The sequence below is a fragment of the Sciurus carolinensis genome, chromosome 4 (assembly GCF_902686445.1).
Source record: "Sciurus carolinensis chromosome 4, mSciCar1.2, whole genome shotgun sequence".
NCBI lineage: Eukaryota > Metazoa > Chordata > Mammalia > Rodentia > Sciuridae > Sciurus > Sciurus carolinensis.
This window is the reverse complement of record NC_062216.1, coordinates 161,890,070-161,910,455: the sequence shown is the minus strand read 5'-3', so window position 1 is coordinate 161,910,455 and position 20,386 is coordinate 161,890,070. Positions and strand designations below refer to the sequence as shown.

Here is a 20,386-nt window from a genome sequence, read left to right as displayed (position 1 = left end):
GGAAAATTCCACACATGACAGGAATATTAACCTCATGTGACAGGTCACAGTCAATTACAGGTAGACAAAATCCACACTCACTCAAAGTAAACATTAATTCTACTCTGCTTATGACCTCCAGATATTTATAGGCTTCTCAAATTTAGCATGTCCTAAATGGGACTCTTGATGCTCGACCAAACCTGCTTCTCCTACAGTTTTCCATCTCATTAAATGTTAAATTCATTCTTCTAATTGCTAAGTACAAAAACCTTGGAAATATCGTTCACTCCTCTCTTTCAACCCCACATTCATCTATTAGCAAATTATGTTGGCTCTACCTCTGAAACTCACCCATGATCCAACTACTTTTCACTACTAAGTCCAAGCTATCAATATTTCTCCCCTGGACTAATATCACAGCCTTTTAAGTGATCTCTACTTCCATCCTGCTCCCTCTATGATTAATTCTCTACACAGCAGCTAGGACCATCTAAATTTAGAAAGTCAGGTCTTATCTCTCCTTAGAGTTCTCTGGTTTCCATGACTTCCCATATCGCTCATAGAAAAAGGTAAGGTCCCCATAATCCCTTATGAGGTTACATACACTGTATTTCCTGCTACTTCTCTGACTTTGGTTTTACTATTCTCCTGGATTTGCTACTACAGCCACACAGACGTCCATTGAATTCCTTAAACATGCCAAGTATTTTCTTACCTCAGGTCCTTGCATTTACTGTTCTCTCAGCCCAGAAACTATTTTTCTAGAAACTTGCATGGTTTTCTCCCTTACTTCCTTCAAGGTATCTGTTCAAACATCACTTATAAAATAATTCCCTGACCACCCCTCCACTGACCTTTTGCATGTTCTTCTTTACCACCCTGTCCCTGCCTCTACTATAATTTTTCTCATAACACTGACCACCACCTGGCATAGTATATGACTTTTGGTTTACTGTCTGCCTCCTTCCACAAAAGTAAGTTCCATCTAGAATTTACAGAGCAGGGATTTCTTTCTTTGGTTTACTGCTCTCTTCCCAGTGCCTGGAGTATTACAGGCACTCAACATATATTTAATGAATGAAGGGAAAATGAATTAATTCCAGTAACTTCTATTAAGTGACATATTAGTCTGTTTTCATTACTATAAGGAAATACCTGAGGTGGGCTAACTTCATGAAGAAAAGAGGTTTATTTAGTTCATAGTTCTAAAGGTTCAAATTCCAGGATTGTGTGGCTGCACCCATCAAAGACAGCTTTGGTGAGGTGGAGAACAGTATCAATGGCAGGGGTATGTGTGGAAGGGAAAAAAAATCACATCTTGAAACAGAAAGCTACAGTGTAACTCAGGGTTTGGGCTCACTTTTTAACAACTTGCTCTCACAAACTCTCAAGGGTCCCACAAGAACTACATTAATCCCTCAGGAGGGCACTCCTCCAATGACTGAAGAACCCCCTCCATGAGGATCCACATCATCTCCCAACATCACCACTGTGGGAACCAAGCTTCCAACACATGACCCCTTGGAGGACAAACCATACCCAAACTGCAACAGGTGGTTTCCCTATAGTTAGGACTTATGCTAGGAAATGAGAACAGACACAAAGTCAAGTAACAATTTACTATGCATCTACTACATGCCAGACCCTTTATGAATATTTTATTTAATTCATTCAACTAACAGTCTTCCTTACCCTTCCCTTTTTCTATAGCTCAGTGCCTACCGTGTATCAGAAGGTTTTGGAGGCATTGGAGATATGGCTATAAATAAAAAATGGAAACTAAATCTCAGAAAATTGAATATTTTATCCAAATGTTATAGAATCCATATTTCAATATATCTGGCAGGGTACAGCACAACACTAAGCACAAAATAACTGCACAAAAAATTTCTTATTTGATTGTGCCAACTGTACTGAGTTTATCTCCCATTTTTAGAAGGATGAGAGGTAATAATCATAGCATGTGTTCATAGTTCCACATTGCAAAATATATATTTACAAATGTTATCAAGTAAAAGTTGTTAGCTATTTGTTTTGGTTCCTTAAGTTTTCTTTAAATGTAATTTTGTTGTTGCTATTTTCTACCACTCCCAAACTATATATATATTTCTCCCCAAGTACTGCCCTCCAACAAATTTTTCTTTCATAATTGTGTTCAGTTTTTCTTTGAAATCCATTGAATACAAATCTCTTCTATTAACCTCTCAAGACTAATTCAACCTGGGTCAGTAATTTCTACCATCTGTTTTCTAACTGCCCATATGCAGAATACTCAAGACCAATTTTCTTTGGGTATATGTGAGTTGAATTTAATTAGGTATTCATTGCTGGCCATAACAACTAATTAGCCATAGTTTCATTTATACTATTGTCAAAACTAATCAGCTATTATCTTTTTTTCCCCCTCTTCTGGTGCTGGGGATCAAACACAGGGCACTCTACCACTGAGCTACACCCCAGTCAATCATCTGTTACATCACAGTCAACAGGCATCCTCCTCAGAAGAAAGTTGATTTCTGAATTATGCCTTGTGCTATAGTTTGGGCACAGTCTGAATGAAAACCCCAAGGTCGATCTTAGTCCCTAGTGTGGTAGTGCTGAGAGAATAGTGAGACATCTAATTAGTGGGGCCTAGAGGGAGGTCCTTGGGTCACTGGGGAACTGTCCTTAGAAAGGATTAAGGTAACTTCAGTGGAACTCTCAAGCTCTTGCAAGAGCAAGCTGTGTAAGAACAAACTCTGATTACTCTCTGGCTTTCCGTTTTGAGATATGATTTATTTCTCCTGAATATGTTTCTGCCACAATATCTTGTTCTCACCAGAGCTGAGCCAATGCCAGTGGCTTGCCCTTGAACCTCTAGGGTTAAATAAACCAGTTTTCTTCATAAAGTTAGCCTGTCTCAGGTATTTCATTATAGTAATGAAAAACAGAACAATACAGAAAACAGGTACCAGAAGTGGCACTGCTACTCTAAGTATACCTGAAAATGTGGAGGCAGCTTTGGAACTGGGAGATGAAAATATGCAGGCAGCTTTGGAACTGGGAGATGAGTTTGGAGGAGCAGTTTTTTTAAAAAGCCTCAGAATGGGCGTGGTGGCATATGCCTGTAATCTCAGTCATTTGGGAGGCTGAGGCAGGAGGATTACCAGCCTCAGCAATTTAAGGAGGCCTAAGCAACTTAGCAAGACCCTATTTCAAAAGAAAATATCAAAAGGGTTAGGGATGTAGCTCAATTAAGTGCTCCTGGATTCAATCCCTGGTACCAAAAAAAAAAGTCTAGAATGCTCTAAGCATATAGTTATGGGAGATTCTATTTTAGTCAGGGCTCAGAAGAAATAGGGAGCTAATTTTGGATGAAAATGAGAATCTGATTGGAAACTGGAAAGTGCTGTCATCGTTATATCACTGTAAAGAATTTGTATTGCATCCCTGCACTACATCCCTATAGAACCATAAGGATGGCATGGACTAGTTTGTTTGGCAGAAGAAATTTTAAAAACAACAAAGCATCCAGGCTGTGACATGGGAATTACTGGCTGCTTTCAATCAGATTTACAGTGAAAGTTGGGAGCAAAAGGAAACAGAGTAGGAAGACTTAGAAAATTCACACCCTAGCAAAGGAAGGAGCAAAGAAAAAGGAGTGTAAGGGTGTAGTCAAGGACTAGACAGAGGGAATGCTTGCTAAAAAGTTTAGCAGGAGTATTAATCATCAAGACAACTTGAAAAGGCTTTGAGGGCACCTCACAAGTCTTCTGGGTCACCTCTCCTGTCACAGGCCAGGCACAGCTTATGCCAGTGGTAGATCTTTTTGGCATCTACACAGTGCTGGCTCTGTAGACATGGAGAATGCAAGAATTATAGAATCATGGTGACTTTCACTGAGATTTCAAAGGAAGACCCGGGAAGCCAAGCAGAAATTTGTTGCAGGGTCAGAGCCCTTGCAAGGAGCACCTAATGGGGCGATACATAGTAGTAGATACATGGGAGTAGAACCAACGTAAGGATCCCAGAAAGACAGTGACTAGCAAAATGTCATATTCACCCAGGAAAGCCACCAACATTAGTAATGCAGTCATGTAAGGCTGTGACCAGCAAAGTTGTAGGGTTGGGAATGTTCAGGTCTTGGGGACCTACCCCTTGATGAAGAACTTGGAACTTGAGGATTTAATGTCTGCCCTGCTGGTTTCTGGTCTTGCTTTGGGATAAGTCACCCTTTCTATTTGCCTATTCTTTCCTTTTGGAATGGGAAGGTATATCCCATTGTATACATGGCCTCCCACCTTTGTATACTGGAAGGAAATAACTTATTTTGATATTCTAGACTCACAGTTACCTTGAGTCTTAGATAAAACTTTGTACTTTTGAATTAATGATAGAATGAGTTAAAACTTTGGGACCATTGGGGAAGAAAAGATTATATTTTGCATTGTAAGAGATACTTGAACTTTGGGAGCCGGGGGTAGGATGCCATGGTCTGGATATGGTTTGAATATATCCCCCAAAGTGTCATGTGCTAAAAATTTATTCCCCACTGAGGCATTTAGAGAGTGGAAACTTAATCCCACTATGGTGATCAGAGTTGGCACTTTTGGGAGGTGATAAGGATTAGACAAGGTCATGAGGGTAGAGCCTCCACAACTAAATAAAGGTGGCTTTATAAGAATATGTGGGGGAGAGACATGAGAAGGGACAATGACAAGTGCTCTGTCTTCTCCAAGTGATGCCCTACATCTCCTTATTCTGCTAGCAAGAAGGCCACTGCCAGATGTGTACCCTCAACCTTGGACCTATAGAACTGTAAGCCAAAATAATAAAGCAAGTTTCTTTATATAATTGTCTGCCTTAGATATTTTGTTATAGTAATAAAAGACAGACTAATATATTCTCTACCTTTAGTTATCTTTTTGCTGTTATATTTCACCTGCTTACCTATATTGTAGTGTTTCTTGAGGACAGTAAATGGGCCTCATAAGCTTTTGTATCTACATTATATGTGGCCCAAGGACTTCATATAAAGAAGCTTATTTTGGCTGTCCAAGTTAGAGACAACAAAATCTAAACAGTTTGCTTGAATGCTGATCCCAAGGATATCTTTGTGAAAAAGCATAAAATAGAGAAAAGAAAGCATTTCATTTATTATTCTTCACCAAGTCCTCTTAGTCAAGGTAGAATGTCTTAAAATAATAAAACTTAGAAACAACCACAAATGATTAGTTTACTTTGCTTAAAAGATTATTATGCATTTACATCTTTCTTTCAATGAACTGTGAATTCCTTAAACATACAGTCCCAACTTTCTAATTTTTCTTCATCAGCCATATCTATTAGTGTTTATTAAATCTTGATCATAAATACAGACAGACAAATGAATCTGGTTTATTTATTAGGGGAAATTCTATGTGGTAATAAATGAACAATGAGGTGAATGGTGGCACCATATACTGAGATGTGGAAAGAAGGGGAAACATAGGTTAGTCACATGGGGAATCATAAAAAGTTTGGGACATGTTTAACCTAGGATAACTGCTACATATTCAATGGGAGGAGATGAGTAGGCAGTTCAGTTTAATATGTAAGTGTGGGGCTTAGGAGAAAGGTCAGGGTTAGAGATAAAAACTTTGGAGTCATCAATATACTCCCAATCAATACTCCTGAATAAGATCACCAGGGAAGTAGAGATGGAGACAAGACAGTATTGCCTTGGGGCACTCAAACATTTAGAGTTGGGATGAGAAGAATCAAAGAAGAGGTTCCCTACTGTGTCTAGAAACACATGCAGAAAGAATTTCAAGGAAGAGGGAATATTTAGACCAAATGCAATCTGATAAAAAAAGAAAAAAAACTTGAGAACTATTAGCTTTGGCAACACTGGGTTGTTGACTTTGATAAACACCTCTGTACTGGAGTGGAAAGCAGGAAAGCCTAATTACAGAGGGTCCAGGAAAGAGTCAAAGGTAAGTAAAAAGAATATAAATGAGGAGTATAGAAACTCTTGAGGAACACTGTATAAGGATGAGCAGAGAAATGGGAAGGCACTGAAAAGTAGGATTAAGGAAAAGTCTTTTTTGTTGTTGTTTTAGGATATAAGATGTGTTTGGGTGCTGGCAGAAATAATCTAGGACGTTACAAAAATAAAGTTTAATGTAAGAAGGTAGAAACAATAAGTACAGCAACAAAGCTTATAAGATAAGAGGGAAATGGATGCAGAATAGAGGCTGGGACAGACAACAGTGGGGATAATTCAAAGGCTGTAAGAGAGGAAGAGACAAAGTATTAGCAGTAAAAATACAGACAGTAGATGCAGTAATGAAAAGATGAAGTTTTCTCTTAATTTCTTATGGAAACAGAAAGTAAGGTCAACAAATTAGAATGAGAAGAGGAGAGAATAGGTGGTGGACTTTCAGAGAACAAGGAGCTATAAAATAATTATCTTGGAATGTTCTGGGGAGCCTCTTGGGGCCAGTGGTCTTAAAATTTCAATAGACTATTACGTTATTTTCTTTTACCCTGTTCAAGTGCTCAGTGGAAGCCCAGAGTAAATAGAAAGCTGCATTTAACCTATTTGTTGGGTTTTTGTAGGTAAGTGTTACTTGCAGGAGACTGAGAAATGTAAGTTAAAGATGTGTGGAAAACAGAGACTGTAGTAAAGAGCTACAGGTGAGATCTAGCCTGGCTAAGAAAAAGTAAGAATACTAGGTGAGTGGAGAAATAAAAAGTATGATAGACTGACTGTCCTCATGGAGACAACAGAAAGTTGAACTGAAGCACTAAGAGAAGGTGCTGGAAACTGGGATTTTTAGAGGTCAGTTTTATTTACTGTTAGAGTCAAAGTCTTAGTTTAAACTATAACCGAAAAGTTTAAAAGTCATCTTTGATTATTTTTTCTTTCTCAATACGTATCCCAATCTATCAGCACATTATATGAGTTCTACTTCCAAAACATATCCTAACCTATGAACTCACTGCTATCACCCCTTGCCAATCTGTCATCATCGGCTCTCTTTTGGGCGGGTCTCCTGGTTCCAATAAGGTCTACTCTACAGTCTACCTGAGACAGAGTGCCTTAAAATAAAGGTCACTTCACTTCTCCTCTCAAAACACTCACATTTTCTCATGTCACTTAGAGTCAAAAGTCCTTACAAGCTGTGTTCTCTGACACTTATTTACCTCTTTCTTGATGTACCACTCTTTCCGTTGAGTGTTTCTGCCTAGTCACAGAGGCTGCCTTGTTTTTCCTTAAGCATACCAAAGCATCCTCTTATCTCAGGGACTTTGAACTTGTTCTCTCTAGTAGATTCGTTTTCCAGACATTCTCAGAGACATTTTTCTCACTCATTCAACTTTCTGCTTAAATGTCATCTCCTCAAAGAGGCTCTCCTTAAATATTCCCTTCTTTTCTCCTGCTTTAACTGTCTTCAGAATATTTACATTTCCTGTTAGTGCATTATATTTATCTACTTTTTATTCCCTACAGTAAGGTAAGCTCTATAAAGGTAAAGACTTCATCTGTTGTCCATTGCTCAGAACAATGCTTACAAAACAGCACATAGATCTCAATAAATAGTTGTTGGATAAATGAATAAATGACTTAAAAATACACAAGATCATTTGTTTTAACTTTTTTTTTTTTGCAGTACTGGGGATCAAACTCAGGGTTCTGCACATGCTAGGCAAGTACTCTCCCACTGAGCTATATCCTCAGTAAGATCACTTATTTCTTGATTGGAAGATTTCAAAGATTAAAACTAAATTTTCTGATTTTCTGAAAGAAAATCATTATGTGAGAATTCACTGGTTCTATGTTAAAAAAAATATACAAATAAATAAACTTTGAAATGTAATATGCATTAAGTAGTTACCTGATCTTTGAGAAATTTTCTGATGTTTCGATGGGCTCGGGAACATTCTGTTAATAAGCTGAGAACTGGAGTTAGACCCTCTCTATAGCTGCTTCCCTACAAAGAAAATCATACATGCTCCATTAGTTTAGTTTCTGAAAGTATTCCTTTCTGCCATGTAACCTGAGCATACAAATCACTTTCTTTGTGGGGGTCAGGTGGGGGGGAGATACATCCTTTATTACCAAAGCTTAAAAACTATTTTAAAAATGTTTTTTTCTAACAATATTTCCATTTTTTTCCCAGTTATGTTCATGTTTTTTGTCTGGTTTTATCCTTCCTTGATTTTCCTAAATTTTCTAGGATTCCCCCAGCTCAGCCTATGTGCTTAAATGAAGGAAAGGTTCTGATGACCCACCTATGCTCCCCTGCTGCCTTTTAATATAATTACTTGATAAAATGAGTGGCAGATCAGGAAAAAGAGCTCACAAGCAGAAAATTGGAAAAAAAAATTCTTTTAAAAAGATGTCTTTTAAAGGCATTAAAGAAAATATTATTAAGTTTTTGGGGGTATAACTTTTACTTCTGGGACTTTCAAAGTACCTACGTGAAACAGTGATTAATTTTTCCTTTATTTTCAGGCACTAGTCACAAATTTGGTAAACATATTTGTATAAACAAATATGCAGCACTGAACAAATAAATTCACTACTTTTCAGTAATTCATTAAATATTACAATGAAATGCTTTCTAAAGTAAAATTATGCAACATGTCAGCTATATAAAAAAAAAAGCTTAGACTTGAAAATCATGCTCTGTGGTCTGTATGTATGGCACATTTACAGGTTTTAGAAGCATCTCCTCAAAGGCTTCCACTTTATCAGCCTTACCTTGTCTATTCTCTTCTCCATAAAATTGAGTAAAACATGAATGGCTTCCATATTCATACCATTGTATACCATGGTATTGTTTTTCAAAACTGTTTCTTTCTCAGCTGTTTTATCACTGGGCAGTTCATCTAAAGTCGTTGCCTCTTGGGCTGATTCTTCATGGGTTAATGGACAAATGAGAACATCCAAACAAGAGACCGGAACATTGCTTAAAAGGTTGACTGCATTGCTGAAAAGCAATTTAAAAATACAATATTTTAACTTGATTGAATAGTCCTTTAAAATGCAAACATAATAACAAGTTCAGAGGTGACTTTCAGAAGTCAATTAAAATTTTTCTTTTTCAAAACCAGCCATTAATATTACTTGGCACTTATTAAGAGAAAATAAATAACTGTCTCAAATACACATTTGATAAATTAGGAAGAACAGATGTAAAATGGATAGACGAAAATCACAAGATGTTATGTCACTTTCTGAAATGCTAAAATAGAAATAGTGAGCTTTAATGCCAGCCCTTTAATTTTAGTATGACAACAATACTAGCTTTGCATTTGGGGGAGGAGAGCTTGGGGAGGGCAGTTTTAGACCCTTCTGTGAATCTACAGGTGTTTTTTTTTTTTTAATTTTTAAAAATTTTATTTATTTATTTTTGGTACCAGGGATTGAATCCAGGGGTGCCTAATCACTGAGTCACATTCCCAGGCTTTTATATATTTTATTTAGAGACAGGGTCTGAGTTGCTTAGGGCCTAGCTAAGTTGTTGAGGCTGGCTTTGAATTCACAATCCTCCTGCCTCAGGCTCCCAAGGCACTGGGATTACAGGTGTGTGCCACCACGTCCAGCTTCCACTGGTGTTTTATTATTCCTTAGATTATACCATAAAGCATTCAAGAAGAAATGCAGAGAAGCAGCTTATTCCAACAGGGGTGACAACACTATAGGATTAAGTTTTGTTCTTTCTAGATGTATAAATACAATTTTTAAGTCATTCCATTTTATGTAAGACATTCACAGGAAAAAGGAAAATGGTGTTTCTTCTCTCTCTCTCATCAGAAATGTTGAGACTGGAAAAGAGGTCATTTCTAATCTTTATCTCCTAGGTCTTCTGACTATATACTAAGGAATACATGAGCTTGAGATGCACCAGTAGGGGGAACTCAAACCTTGTGTTTTTGGCATTCCCTGAAAACCTTGTTCTGTTTCTCAGTGTATAAGAGAAATGACACTAATCATTTCAAAATTAGACTTGGTCTCAATGAGCATATTTTGTTCCATGCCTTATTTCATATTTTCATCTAAAAGAAGTAGTGTTCTATGCTAACTGTATCTTAAACTCCTGAGCCTCAGAACTTCCTGATAAACAACAATGGAAAGAGAGGCATTACATTTCCTAGTGACAGAGAAGCAGATCTAAAAATAACCACATCCTGACTAAAAATAAACTCTTGAAAATGCAATTTAGAAGTCTAACCACTTGGAAACCAAGTTCAGGGCTTAATCCATCTGATACTGTCTTAATTTAGACCACTATAGTCTGATATTCAATTTAAATTATAGTGACACTGTAAAAAAACAAAACAAATAGAAAATAGGAAAATAAAATACCAAGGTTTTGCTCTCCTTTGCCATGAAGTGTGGCTCTTTTCCTCTAAGAATAAATACTTCCTTTCTTTTTGTGTTATGGAAAAATAAAAATTGGTAAGAAATCTTTTAAAATTAAACAATGCAGAATAATGAGTAATAATGTATAGGGCATCAAAAAAATGCAGTATGAGCAAAAATCATTTATCAATTCTGTAAATAAATAGTTCTTGGTAAAATACAAGTTATTTGGGTATTCTCCAAATAACTAAAACCTACCCCATTAGTATTATACAAAGTATAATTTTGGTTATTTGTAAATAATCAAAGGTAGTTGAAATATAATGCTTTCCCTACAAACCTTTTTTTAAAAATTTTTCTCAAGTTTCTGTAGTAACTTCTTTATAGTTTAAAATGGTTTGCTTCTGATATAAGCATTTGGAAATTGCTATTAAATATCATAAGTTCACTGGGGAGAAAAAAGTATTTAAAAAATGGGGAGAAAAAGGGTATAAAAAAAAAGAGAGAGATACACCTAAGAATGCCTTTCTAAACCTATACAAACCTTTATGAAATGTTAGGGTTTTTTTCCTAAACATAAGACAATAGGCTCTGGACTCCATCAATAGTATGATTCTCTAAATCTACCAAAGACCAGACTGAAAAGTTTAAGATAGGGCATTTCATTACAAAAGAATGTTTCCCCTTTAAATTTGTTTAAATTAAGCAGTTTCCAGGAATTCAGTAAATTTAGGAAACCAAATGTACAACTGGAATCAACAAATATTTGAAGGTTTTAGGTTTTTCAAGAAAAGTTCCCATATTCTCATTTCTTATTAAACAACTGGGTTCCCAAACAACTACAAAATTAATTTTCTGGCTCACTGTGTTTGAGCTATTCTTTTTAAGTAAGGAAGGCCAGCTTTTTGAGCTCTGTCACTTCTCTGACAGTTTTATTTGTGGTAGAAGAGTGTATGAAATTCTCCAGCTACCAGGAAGTCAGTGACTATGCACAGATTTGCACAATGGTGTTTGCATTCCTACTCCAGGGGGTAGAAATACTGTGTATATTACTCTCTCCTTTTCAGCTTCCTAGAGGTCATTAATCACTGGGACATGACATCCTCCCACTCAGGCTCCCAGCCCCCTCCTGATATGCAGATTCAAAAGCAAGGTCTATTTAAGAGCTCCTGATTAAAGCTTTGTTGGAGAGGGAAGGCAATCTAAAATCTAGTTCTCTATCAATCGCTGAACTAAACAAATGTAACAACAAATGACACTGATGAGCATGCTAATGGCCTATGTAGATCTACAGCTGTTAATAAATCTTTCTGGTCAAATGCTATCTTCTTTATATTTGGGGTTCACATATCTTTTTTTTCAAGGCTAGAAAGTCTATTAAAACAAATCTTAAGATCTCCAAATGATTTCCCTTCTGCTTTCTTTATTAAAAAGAAGATTTTTTAAAAAGTACTTTTTTCTTTTGTGGTAAGAGCACATAAGATCCACCCTCCTCAGCAAATTTTATTGTACAATACAGTATTGTTAACTACAGGCTCATTTTCTTTGTTCATTCATCTACTGATAAATATTTAAGTCATTTCTATATCCTGGCTATTGTGAATAGTGATATAATGAACATGGGAGTATAGATGTCTCTTAGAGATAGTAATTTTATTTCCTTTAGATATACACCCAGAAGTAGGATTGCCAGATCAAATGGTAATTCAAATTTATTGAGGAACCTATCTACTGTTTTCTAAAATGTCTACCACAATGGCAATTTACCTTGCTCCTAATAGCATACAAACATGCCCCTTTCTCCACATTCTCAGCAACACTTGTTATTTTTTATAATAGCCATTATAACAGATGGGAGGTGCTTACTGTGGTTTTGATTTGCACTTCTCTGATGACTAGTGATGCTGAGCACTTTTCATGTATCTACTGGACATCTGCATTTCTTTTTCTGGAGAAATGTCTAGTCAGGACCTATGTTTTTCCCCTAAGTATTCTTATAAGAGTTTTATTGTTTCAGATTTTGCATTGAAGGAATTAATCAATCTTGAATTTATTTTTGTGTATGGTATGAGGTAAGAGCCCAGTGTATTCTTGGCATCTTTGCTGAAGCACAGCTGACTGTTCGTGTGTGGGTTTATTTCTGGGCTCTCTATTCTGTTTCACTTATCTATGTCTGTTTTTATGCAAGCATTATAGTGTTTTTGATTACTGTAGCTTTGCAATATATTATGAAATCAGATGCCTCTTGCTTTGTGCTTGCTGAAAACTACCTTGGTTATTCAAGGTCTTTTTTGATTCTCTTCCTTCTTCTCAAGAAAGGAAGGAAGGATAAAAGGCGGGAAGGCAGGCAAGCAAGTAGGCAGAAGATGATTCTGTATTCAAACTACTCTGCCCTTCTCTTCCCTGTGGTAAGATAATTTACCAATGACCTTAAACCAGAGTTGTGCTGGCACGCAGTAGATGAAGAAGCCTGGTTATGGTGAGATAAAGAATGAAATAACAAGTACAAACAGCAAAGTGAAGTGGGACACATGCAAACATACTGGCACATAAAATGACCCACTGTGGTGCAGGTTCTGGTTTTATATTTTTATCTAAAAAGTTGAAAAGAAGTTTTACTAACATTTAATAAACACACTGACACTGTCACCCAACCTGAGTCATTTATCAGGTACTCCCCATTCATAAACATATGCATGGTATCTTGAGGTAAGAGTTGAAATTTCACATCAAAGATTTGGTGGAATCAGAACAGAGGATGCAAGAGGACCTGACCAGGAAGAAGAGATTTCCCTTATGAGGCTGCAGATCAAAAAAAAAAAAATGCACAGTGATTCCCCTCCACCAAAAAGGTTTCTTTTATTCCTTAATACAGAGAGGAGCCACAAGAAGATTTTAAGCAGACATTTGCTTTGATCTGTCAGATTATGTAAAACTTTCCCATAGGGCTCAGAAGCCTCAGTATACAACTATAAGGGAGGTGGTCTGTCAGATCTTGGATGGGTATGTTGAGACTGGCAGAACATGGAAATGAGGGAAAAGAAAGAGGTTGAAATGATGAACCTCTTTAGGTTCTCTTTAGTTTCAGATGGCGGGGTGGGTAGAAAGTAAACCCCTTACAAGGGGTTTCTAGATAGGAGAAAAAGTAATCGGCAGAGGTGTGGAAGAGGACAGAGAACAGGAAGAGTATGAATAAGGAAGACTTTCCTCTGGAATTATCAGACCATGATGAGCTTGTCCCTTACTTCAGTTAGCAATTATTATTTGAATAAAATTCACTGGGAAACTCTCAAAAACTACCTTGTAATATCTTTCTATTCTTGTCCTGAATTATTATTCCATTTTTCATAATATTTATGTCTCATTTCCTCACTTAGTGTCTATGTTCCTGCAAGGTATGCATGTGGAGTCCTTTAAACCACCTAGCTGGTACTCAGCTATAGTTGTGAAAATCTCTTTTCACTTAGATAACTGTTATCTACAGAAAATCACGTTAAAGGGCTGAGAACTTTAATAAAAACAACAAAACAAAATAAAACCTCCCTTCTTCCTGATTTCTCCAGATAAAGTAAACTCTCCTTTTTCTAAACACCTGTATAAGCTTGTTCATATCTGATACCACATTCACAAGAAACTGTATTTATTTACTTATAAACAAGTAAATAATTGGTGATCTTTGGAGAACAGACACCGTACTGCATTCATCTTTGTTGCCCTAAAGTTCAAAATGGTGACTAACAATGGTAAGTGCTCAATTAATAAATATAAATAAATAAAATCATTCCATTGAAAAAATTTATTAAAAGTGTTTTATGCATGATGATTAGAAGACAATACTGTTAAGATGTCAATACTACTCAGTGTTCAAATTTAATACAATCCCTATCAATATCCAAATGATATTTCTTTGCAAAAATGGAAAACTCATCTTTAAATTTATATGGAATATTAAAAGTCTCCAAATAGCCAAAATGATCTTAAAGAAAAAGAAAGAAAAAAGAAAAAAGCTGAAGGACTCACAATTCCTGATTTAAAATTTAACAAAGCTATAGTAATCAGAACACTGTGGTACTGGCCCAAAGACAGACAGATCAATGGAACAGAACAGAGCCCAGAAATAAACCCTCACGTACATAGTCAAATGATTTTTGACAACGGTGCCAAGACCACTCAACAGGAAAAGCACAGACTTTTCAACAAATGGTAGCTGGGGAAACTGGATATTCTCATGTAAAAGAATGAAGCTGGACTCTCACCTGGATTAGGCAATAATTTCTTAGACATGACACCAAAGACAGAGGTGACAAAAGGAAAAGTAGACAAATTGGGCTGCATAAAAATTTAAAAATTTTGTACATCAAAAGAATCTCAGGGAATAGTGGCCCATGCCTGTAATTCCAGCTATCCAGGAACTTGAGCAGGGGGATCAAAAGTTCTAAGTCTAGCCTCAGCAACTTAAGTGAGACCTTGTCTCAAAACAAAAGGAAAAAAAAAAGCAGGGGAAGGAGGAAGGTGTAACTCTGGTAGAGTGCCCCCGGGTTCAATACCCAGTAACGCAAAAAGACAGTAACAAGAGAGTAAAAAGGCAACACCAAATGGGAGGAAAGTCTGCATAATTATATAAGTGAATATACAGAGAACTTCTAAACTCAACAAAATGAACAATGTGATTTAACCCAGGTGCAGTGGTGCGCACCTGTAATCCCAGTGACTCAGGAGGCTGAGGCAGGAGGATCACAAGTTCAAGGCCAGTCTGGGCAATTTCATAAGACTCCTCTCAAAAATAAAAAGAGGCTGGGAGTAATGGCAGAGCAACCCTGAGATAAATACCCTGTACCACAAAAAAATAAAAAATGGGCAAGTACTCGAATAGATATTTCTCGAAAAAGATATAAATGGCCAACGAGCACATAAAAAGATGCCCAGCATCACCAATGATTAGGGAAATACAAATCAAAATCAAAATAAGATACCACCTCATACCCATTAAGTTAGCTACTGTAACAAAACAAAACAAAAAAAATTGTTGGCAAGGACATGGAGAAACTGGAATCCTTGCACACTGTTGAGGGACTACAAAATGGTTTAGTACCTGTGGAAAATAGTATGGTGGTTCCTCAAAGAATTGAAAATAGTGGTTGGATATGTAGCTCAGTAGTAGAACACTCACTAACATGCCTAATGCCCTAGGTTTGATCCCCAACACATCAAACTAACAAACAAAAAACACCTAAATTTAAAAATAATAATAGTAATGATTACCAAATGATCTATCAATTCCACTTCTAGGATTATAACCAGCCAAAAGAAATTAACATGAACTAGGGATGTAACTCAGTGGTAGCAGGCTTACCTAGAATGCATGAAGCTCTGGGTTCAATCCCCAGCATCACAAAAACAAACAAACAAAAAACAAAACAAAAACAAAAAAACAAAAAAAAAGAAAGAAATGAACACAGGATCTTGAAGTCATATTTGTATACCCATGTTCACAGCAGCATTAGTAACAACAGCTAAAATGTAGAAGCAACCCAAGCACATATACCTACAATGTGGTATATATCTGCAATGTTATCCAGTCTTAAAAAGAAAGAAAAGGCAGACATTATGTTACAACATTAATGAATCTCAAGGATGTTATTCTAAGTGAAAAAAGCCAGTCACCAAAATACAAATCTTGCATGATTTGTAGTGAGGTCCCTGGAGCAGTCAAATTCACAAAGGCAGAAAACAGAATGGTGGTTACCAGGGGCTAGGGAAAGGGAGGTATGGAGAAGTTATTGTTTAACAGGTACAGAGTTTCAGTTTTAGAAGATGAAAACTTGTAGAAGTGAATGGTGGTGATGGTTGCACAACACTGTATTTAATACTGCTGAACTGTATGCTTAAACATTGTTAAGATGGCAAATTTTATAAGGGTAAAACACAATTTTAAAAACTGGAAAGAGAAAGTCTGCCATGTTTAAGACATAATGTTTAGCATTGTAATAAGGAGTCAGGTGCTGAATTTGTCCCATTGGTATGTGAGACAAAATGAATTAGTTTAAGCAAGTAATAAGGAAAACAACAAAAAGCTTTGTAGACAGATGCTAATGTACTCAGGTGACTAAAAGAGACTACACTGAAAGCCTAAAATAAATTAAATCAGATCTGGTCTTCTCTCCTTTCCAATGTATATTAGCCATTCCCTCCTCCCCACTTGCCTCCAAAATAAAACAAAACCACATCCCACACAATTTTGGGGGCTAAGCGTTCATTCATAAGCTCATTAATTATGGACAGAAGTGCTGAAAATACTTTCAAACTGTAGAGATGAAACAAAATTAGGATGTCTTTTTTATGTATCAAAAAGTATCAGTTGGATAATATCACCAACTTTCTTGTTATCATAAGCATAGACAAAAGGAAATGAAATGGAACAAACAGAACAACTAACTAAAATGTTGATTAGTGGAAATGAAGGTCAAGGTCTGCTGTCTTTGTGAGCTCATTTTATCTCTATGTCCATGTCCTCTTGATTAATCTGGAAACAAAACAAAAACAAGACAAAACAAAACAAAACAAAATCCCAGCACTGTGTTATACAGGCAACAGGACAGAAAAAGTTGCCAGGCTTTTTAGTCACTCTTCTGCAGCACCTTTATAGGTTTCTGACATGCTAGTGTCACTGAACATATCTGGCTTCAGAAAAAATTAAGAATAATGGAAAATGAATTTCTTTACATGATTGCAGGATAAATATGTTCCTAAACAAAATGTCATGATCCAAAAACTTTTATTTTTATCATTTTTTAAATAAACAACTTTCAAAAAAAGATCTAGAACTGAATATTAGATCTAAGAGTCAATACTCTTACTTTAAAAGCAGTTAAAAAAAAAAAAAAAAGCAATATGGCTGCGGTGGCAGCAGCTCCTGTTTACTAAGAGCTTACTCAGGGACAGGGAGAGGGTGCTTTATGAACTTCTCACTTAATCATCATCACAACCCTTTGGGTTTGATAGCGCATGACCATACACTAGTCTATTATTACCCATGCATTACATTTTTCTTTGAAACTGTCACACACAAAAAAAAATAATTAAATACAAACTAAGGAAATAACTCATGAATGGGAATGAGAGATGACTTTGAAATATTCTTACTTTTTTGAAAAATTTTAAGCATTACATATGTACACTAGCAAGCATGTACATACAAACACACAGAGAAATTATTTCCAGGGTTGCTATACTGCAGCAGATTTTAATAGATTTATAATTCTAGTAAGTTCCTAAAATAGCTCTTGTGGTTAGTGCAGTTTTCTCTGTATTTAAGTGGATTAACCTAAAGTCATTACTGCTCAAAATGATACTAATCACTTTAATTTTGATTAAAGGGACATGTAGGAACATTATAGACAAACAGCTAAGTCAGCAGCAACCTCAATCTTTTTAGGAAAGCCTTTGAGAAATATTCATAATCTTGTCTGTGGCTCTTATTTGCAGCAAAGTCTAGATTTTTTTTTTTATCAAACCAACTTTTAAGATAAAGGCATATTTAAAGAAAAAAGGAAATACACAAAGAAAAATAAAGAAATCTGATTACTTTTTAAAAAATTTGATTTTAGGGGTGGGGGATATAGCTGAGGGCTGAAGTGTTTACCTAGCATGTACAAGACCCTGGGTTTGATCCCTCTAACTGTAAAAACCAACAAAAAATTTGATTAAAAAAAAATCATCTCTATGGAGTTATCTTCTCTTTTGACAAATACTGTGTTGTTATTAGATATTAAATTCATTTACAGAGAAATCCTTAGCAATATATTTATAACTAGCATAATAAATTACTGTCAAAATTCTTTCTCCTCACAGCCTTGTATGACTACTTAACTTATATGTGATTTCCAAAAAAAAATCTATTTACCGAGTTTATGTCAATTTTCTTTTAGTTTTAGTGTTTAGATTTCTATTATTTCATGAGTATGAAAAAAATTACAGTGGGTGAAATGCTTAATAAAATAATTTTAGGATATGATTTGTTGTAGTTAACCTGATTATTTATTTAAATTTTTTTTTTTTTTTTTTTTTTTTTGGGTACGATGGATTGAAACCAGGGGTGCTCTTACCACGGAGCCACATTTCTGAGCCCTGTTTTTTTTTTTTTTTTTCTTCTTTTTTTTGGAAACATGGTCTCACTAAGTTACCTAGAGCCTCGCTAAGTTGCTGAGGCTGACCCCAAACTTAAGATTCTCCTGCCTCAGCCTTCTGAGTTGCTGGGTAAATAGATGTGCACCACCAAACCCAGCAACCTAATTAATTTTTAAGGGCACAATATCAAGAAAATTAAAAGAATGATCTATAACTATAGAAAAAATATGCTTCTTAATCATGAAAAAAAAAACAATCTTTTGAAAGCTCATAGAGCAGAGACTAAAGATAATATACCTAGAAATTCGGTGCAAGGTCAAATAAAATACTGCCAAACATAACTAAAATAATATGGACTGAAAAGTAACAAGGGTAAGTTTTATTTGTACTCTGGTTGTTTCTATGAAGTTTTTAATTAAGCCATATTTGAAAAATAAAATTTTAAGTGCTCAAAAGTAGAGAAAAAATTTTAAGTGTTCAAAAGAGGAACCCCATGTTAATTTCTTCAGTTAATTCCAAAGTTGTTTGTTTGTAGACCTGAATTTATCTGAATTGTTTAAATTACCATTTGTAAAAAAACGTAAGTATTAAAAAACAATACCATTCACATTCTTATAGAATAAAGCACAAGGAGTCTTATGATGAAGTCAGAAGTCTTGTTACTGTAAATCTGATCTAGAATAGAAAGTAAGAAAACTAGAAAATGCATTAATTCTGATTCAGTTTCTCTCAGAGAAAATACACACATACATATATTATTCCCAGTGCTGGAGATGGAACACAGACCTTGTGCATGCTAGGAAAGTACTCTACCGCTGAGCTATATTCCCAGTCCCAGAGAATAATAAATTTTAACATCAGTCTATTAATAGTTCTAACAGGCAAACCACAAAATTTTAACTACCTTTAATATATTTTATACTAGACACTGTGATTCTATTCTTATAAAATTATTTTTAAAATTATCATTGCTTAAATATACAATATATAAGAGCATTTATCTCTTAAAATGAAATTAATGGAAGTAATACTCAAGTGTGGTAATTAAAAGCAGGTCAAATCCTAGCTCTTTTGCTTAGTATGACTATCATCTTGGAGAAATTAATTGCTTGATCTCTCTATGCTTCTGTTTCCTCCTTTATTCAAAGGTGAAAATGGTAATACCTAACTCATAAGGTTGGTGTGATGATTAAAAGTAGTCAATCTTTGTGTGTATGTGTGTGTGTGTGTGTGTGTGTGTGTGTATGGTGCTGGGGACTGAACCTAGGGTCTGACACATGCTAGGTCAGTGCTCTACTACTGAGCTACATCCTGATCTCAAAAGTTAATCTTTATATAAAACAGCACTTTGAACAATTCCATATACAAGAAAGTGTTCAATAACTGTATGATGTTTTTATTATTGGTTGTTCTGGATTTTACGGTGGAATACAACAAAATGTCAAATTCTTTTCTCTTGCTGGAACTCAATATAATGAAATCAAAGAAGACTGAATGAAAATTTCTCATCATGAAGTGGTTATAATTTCTGACCTACCAGTTACCTGATTTACTATAACATTTTCATTTTCTTGTGCTTAAAATGATTAAACTGAGATATATAAAAAAAACAAGATCTAAGGATATTCTTCATTGAGATATCAATGTTACCCACCTGTGCAACTCTTCTGTTTTGTCTTCAGTTGGACCTACGATTAGTAAACAATGGCGAAGGACAGCTGCCATGACACGGAACTGATGAGAGTCACTCTATGGTTAAAAAAAAAAAGGAGAGTAAAAATTGGGGGATGAATGCCTTAATGAAGGAGTTGGGTGCATTACTATAACACCTGTTTCCCCAAACCTTCTTATACTATACAGGGACACAGCAGAATATTCTAGGAAGAATTCCCAAGGCAATACTAAGTAAATAGTCACTATCTTATATTAGCAACTCCAGCCACT

At 35.6% G+C, this 20,386-nt stretch overlaps 1 protein-coding gene across 8 annotated transcripts in view; it reads right to left on the bottom strand.

Moving 5' to 3' along the window:
* Positions 1 to 20,386, bottom strand: part of Ric8b (RIC8 guanine nucleotide exchange factor B) — a 106,845-nt gene that overhangs the window by 38,175 nt on the left and 48,284 nt on the right. For all 8 annotated transcript variants that reach the window (XR_007108170.1, XM_047548265.1, XM_047548267.1 and 5 more), the window contains 3 exons: positions 20,097 to 20,191; positions 8,711 to 8,939; positions 7,842 to 7,937 (listed from right to left, as the gene is read on the bottom strand). Coding sequence is in view for 7 of the 8 variants with exons in the window: in XM_047548265.1 (XP_047404221.1) it covers positions 7,842 to 7,937; positions 8,711 to 8,939; positions 20,097 to 20,191 (420 nt within the window). In the remaining variant the exon portion in view is untranslated. The remainder of the gene's footprint in view (positions 1 to 7,841; positions 7,938 to 8,710; positions 8,940 to 20,096; positions 20,192 to 20,386) is intronic.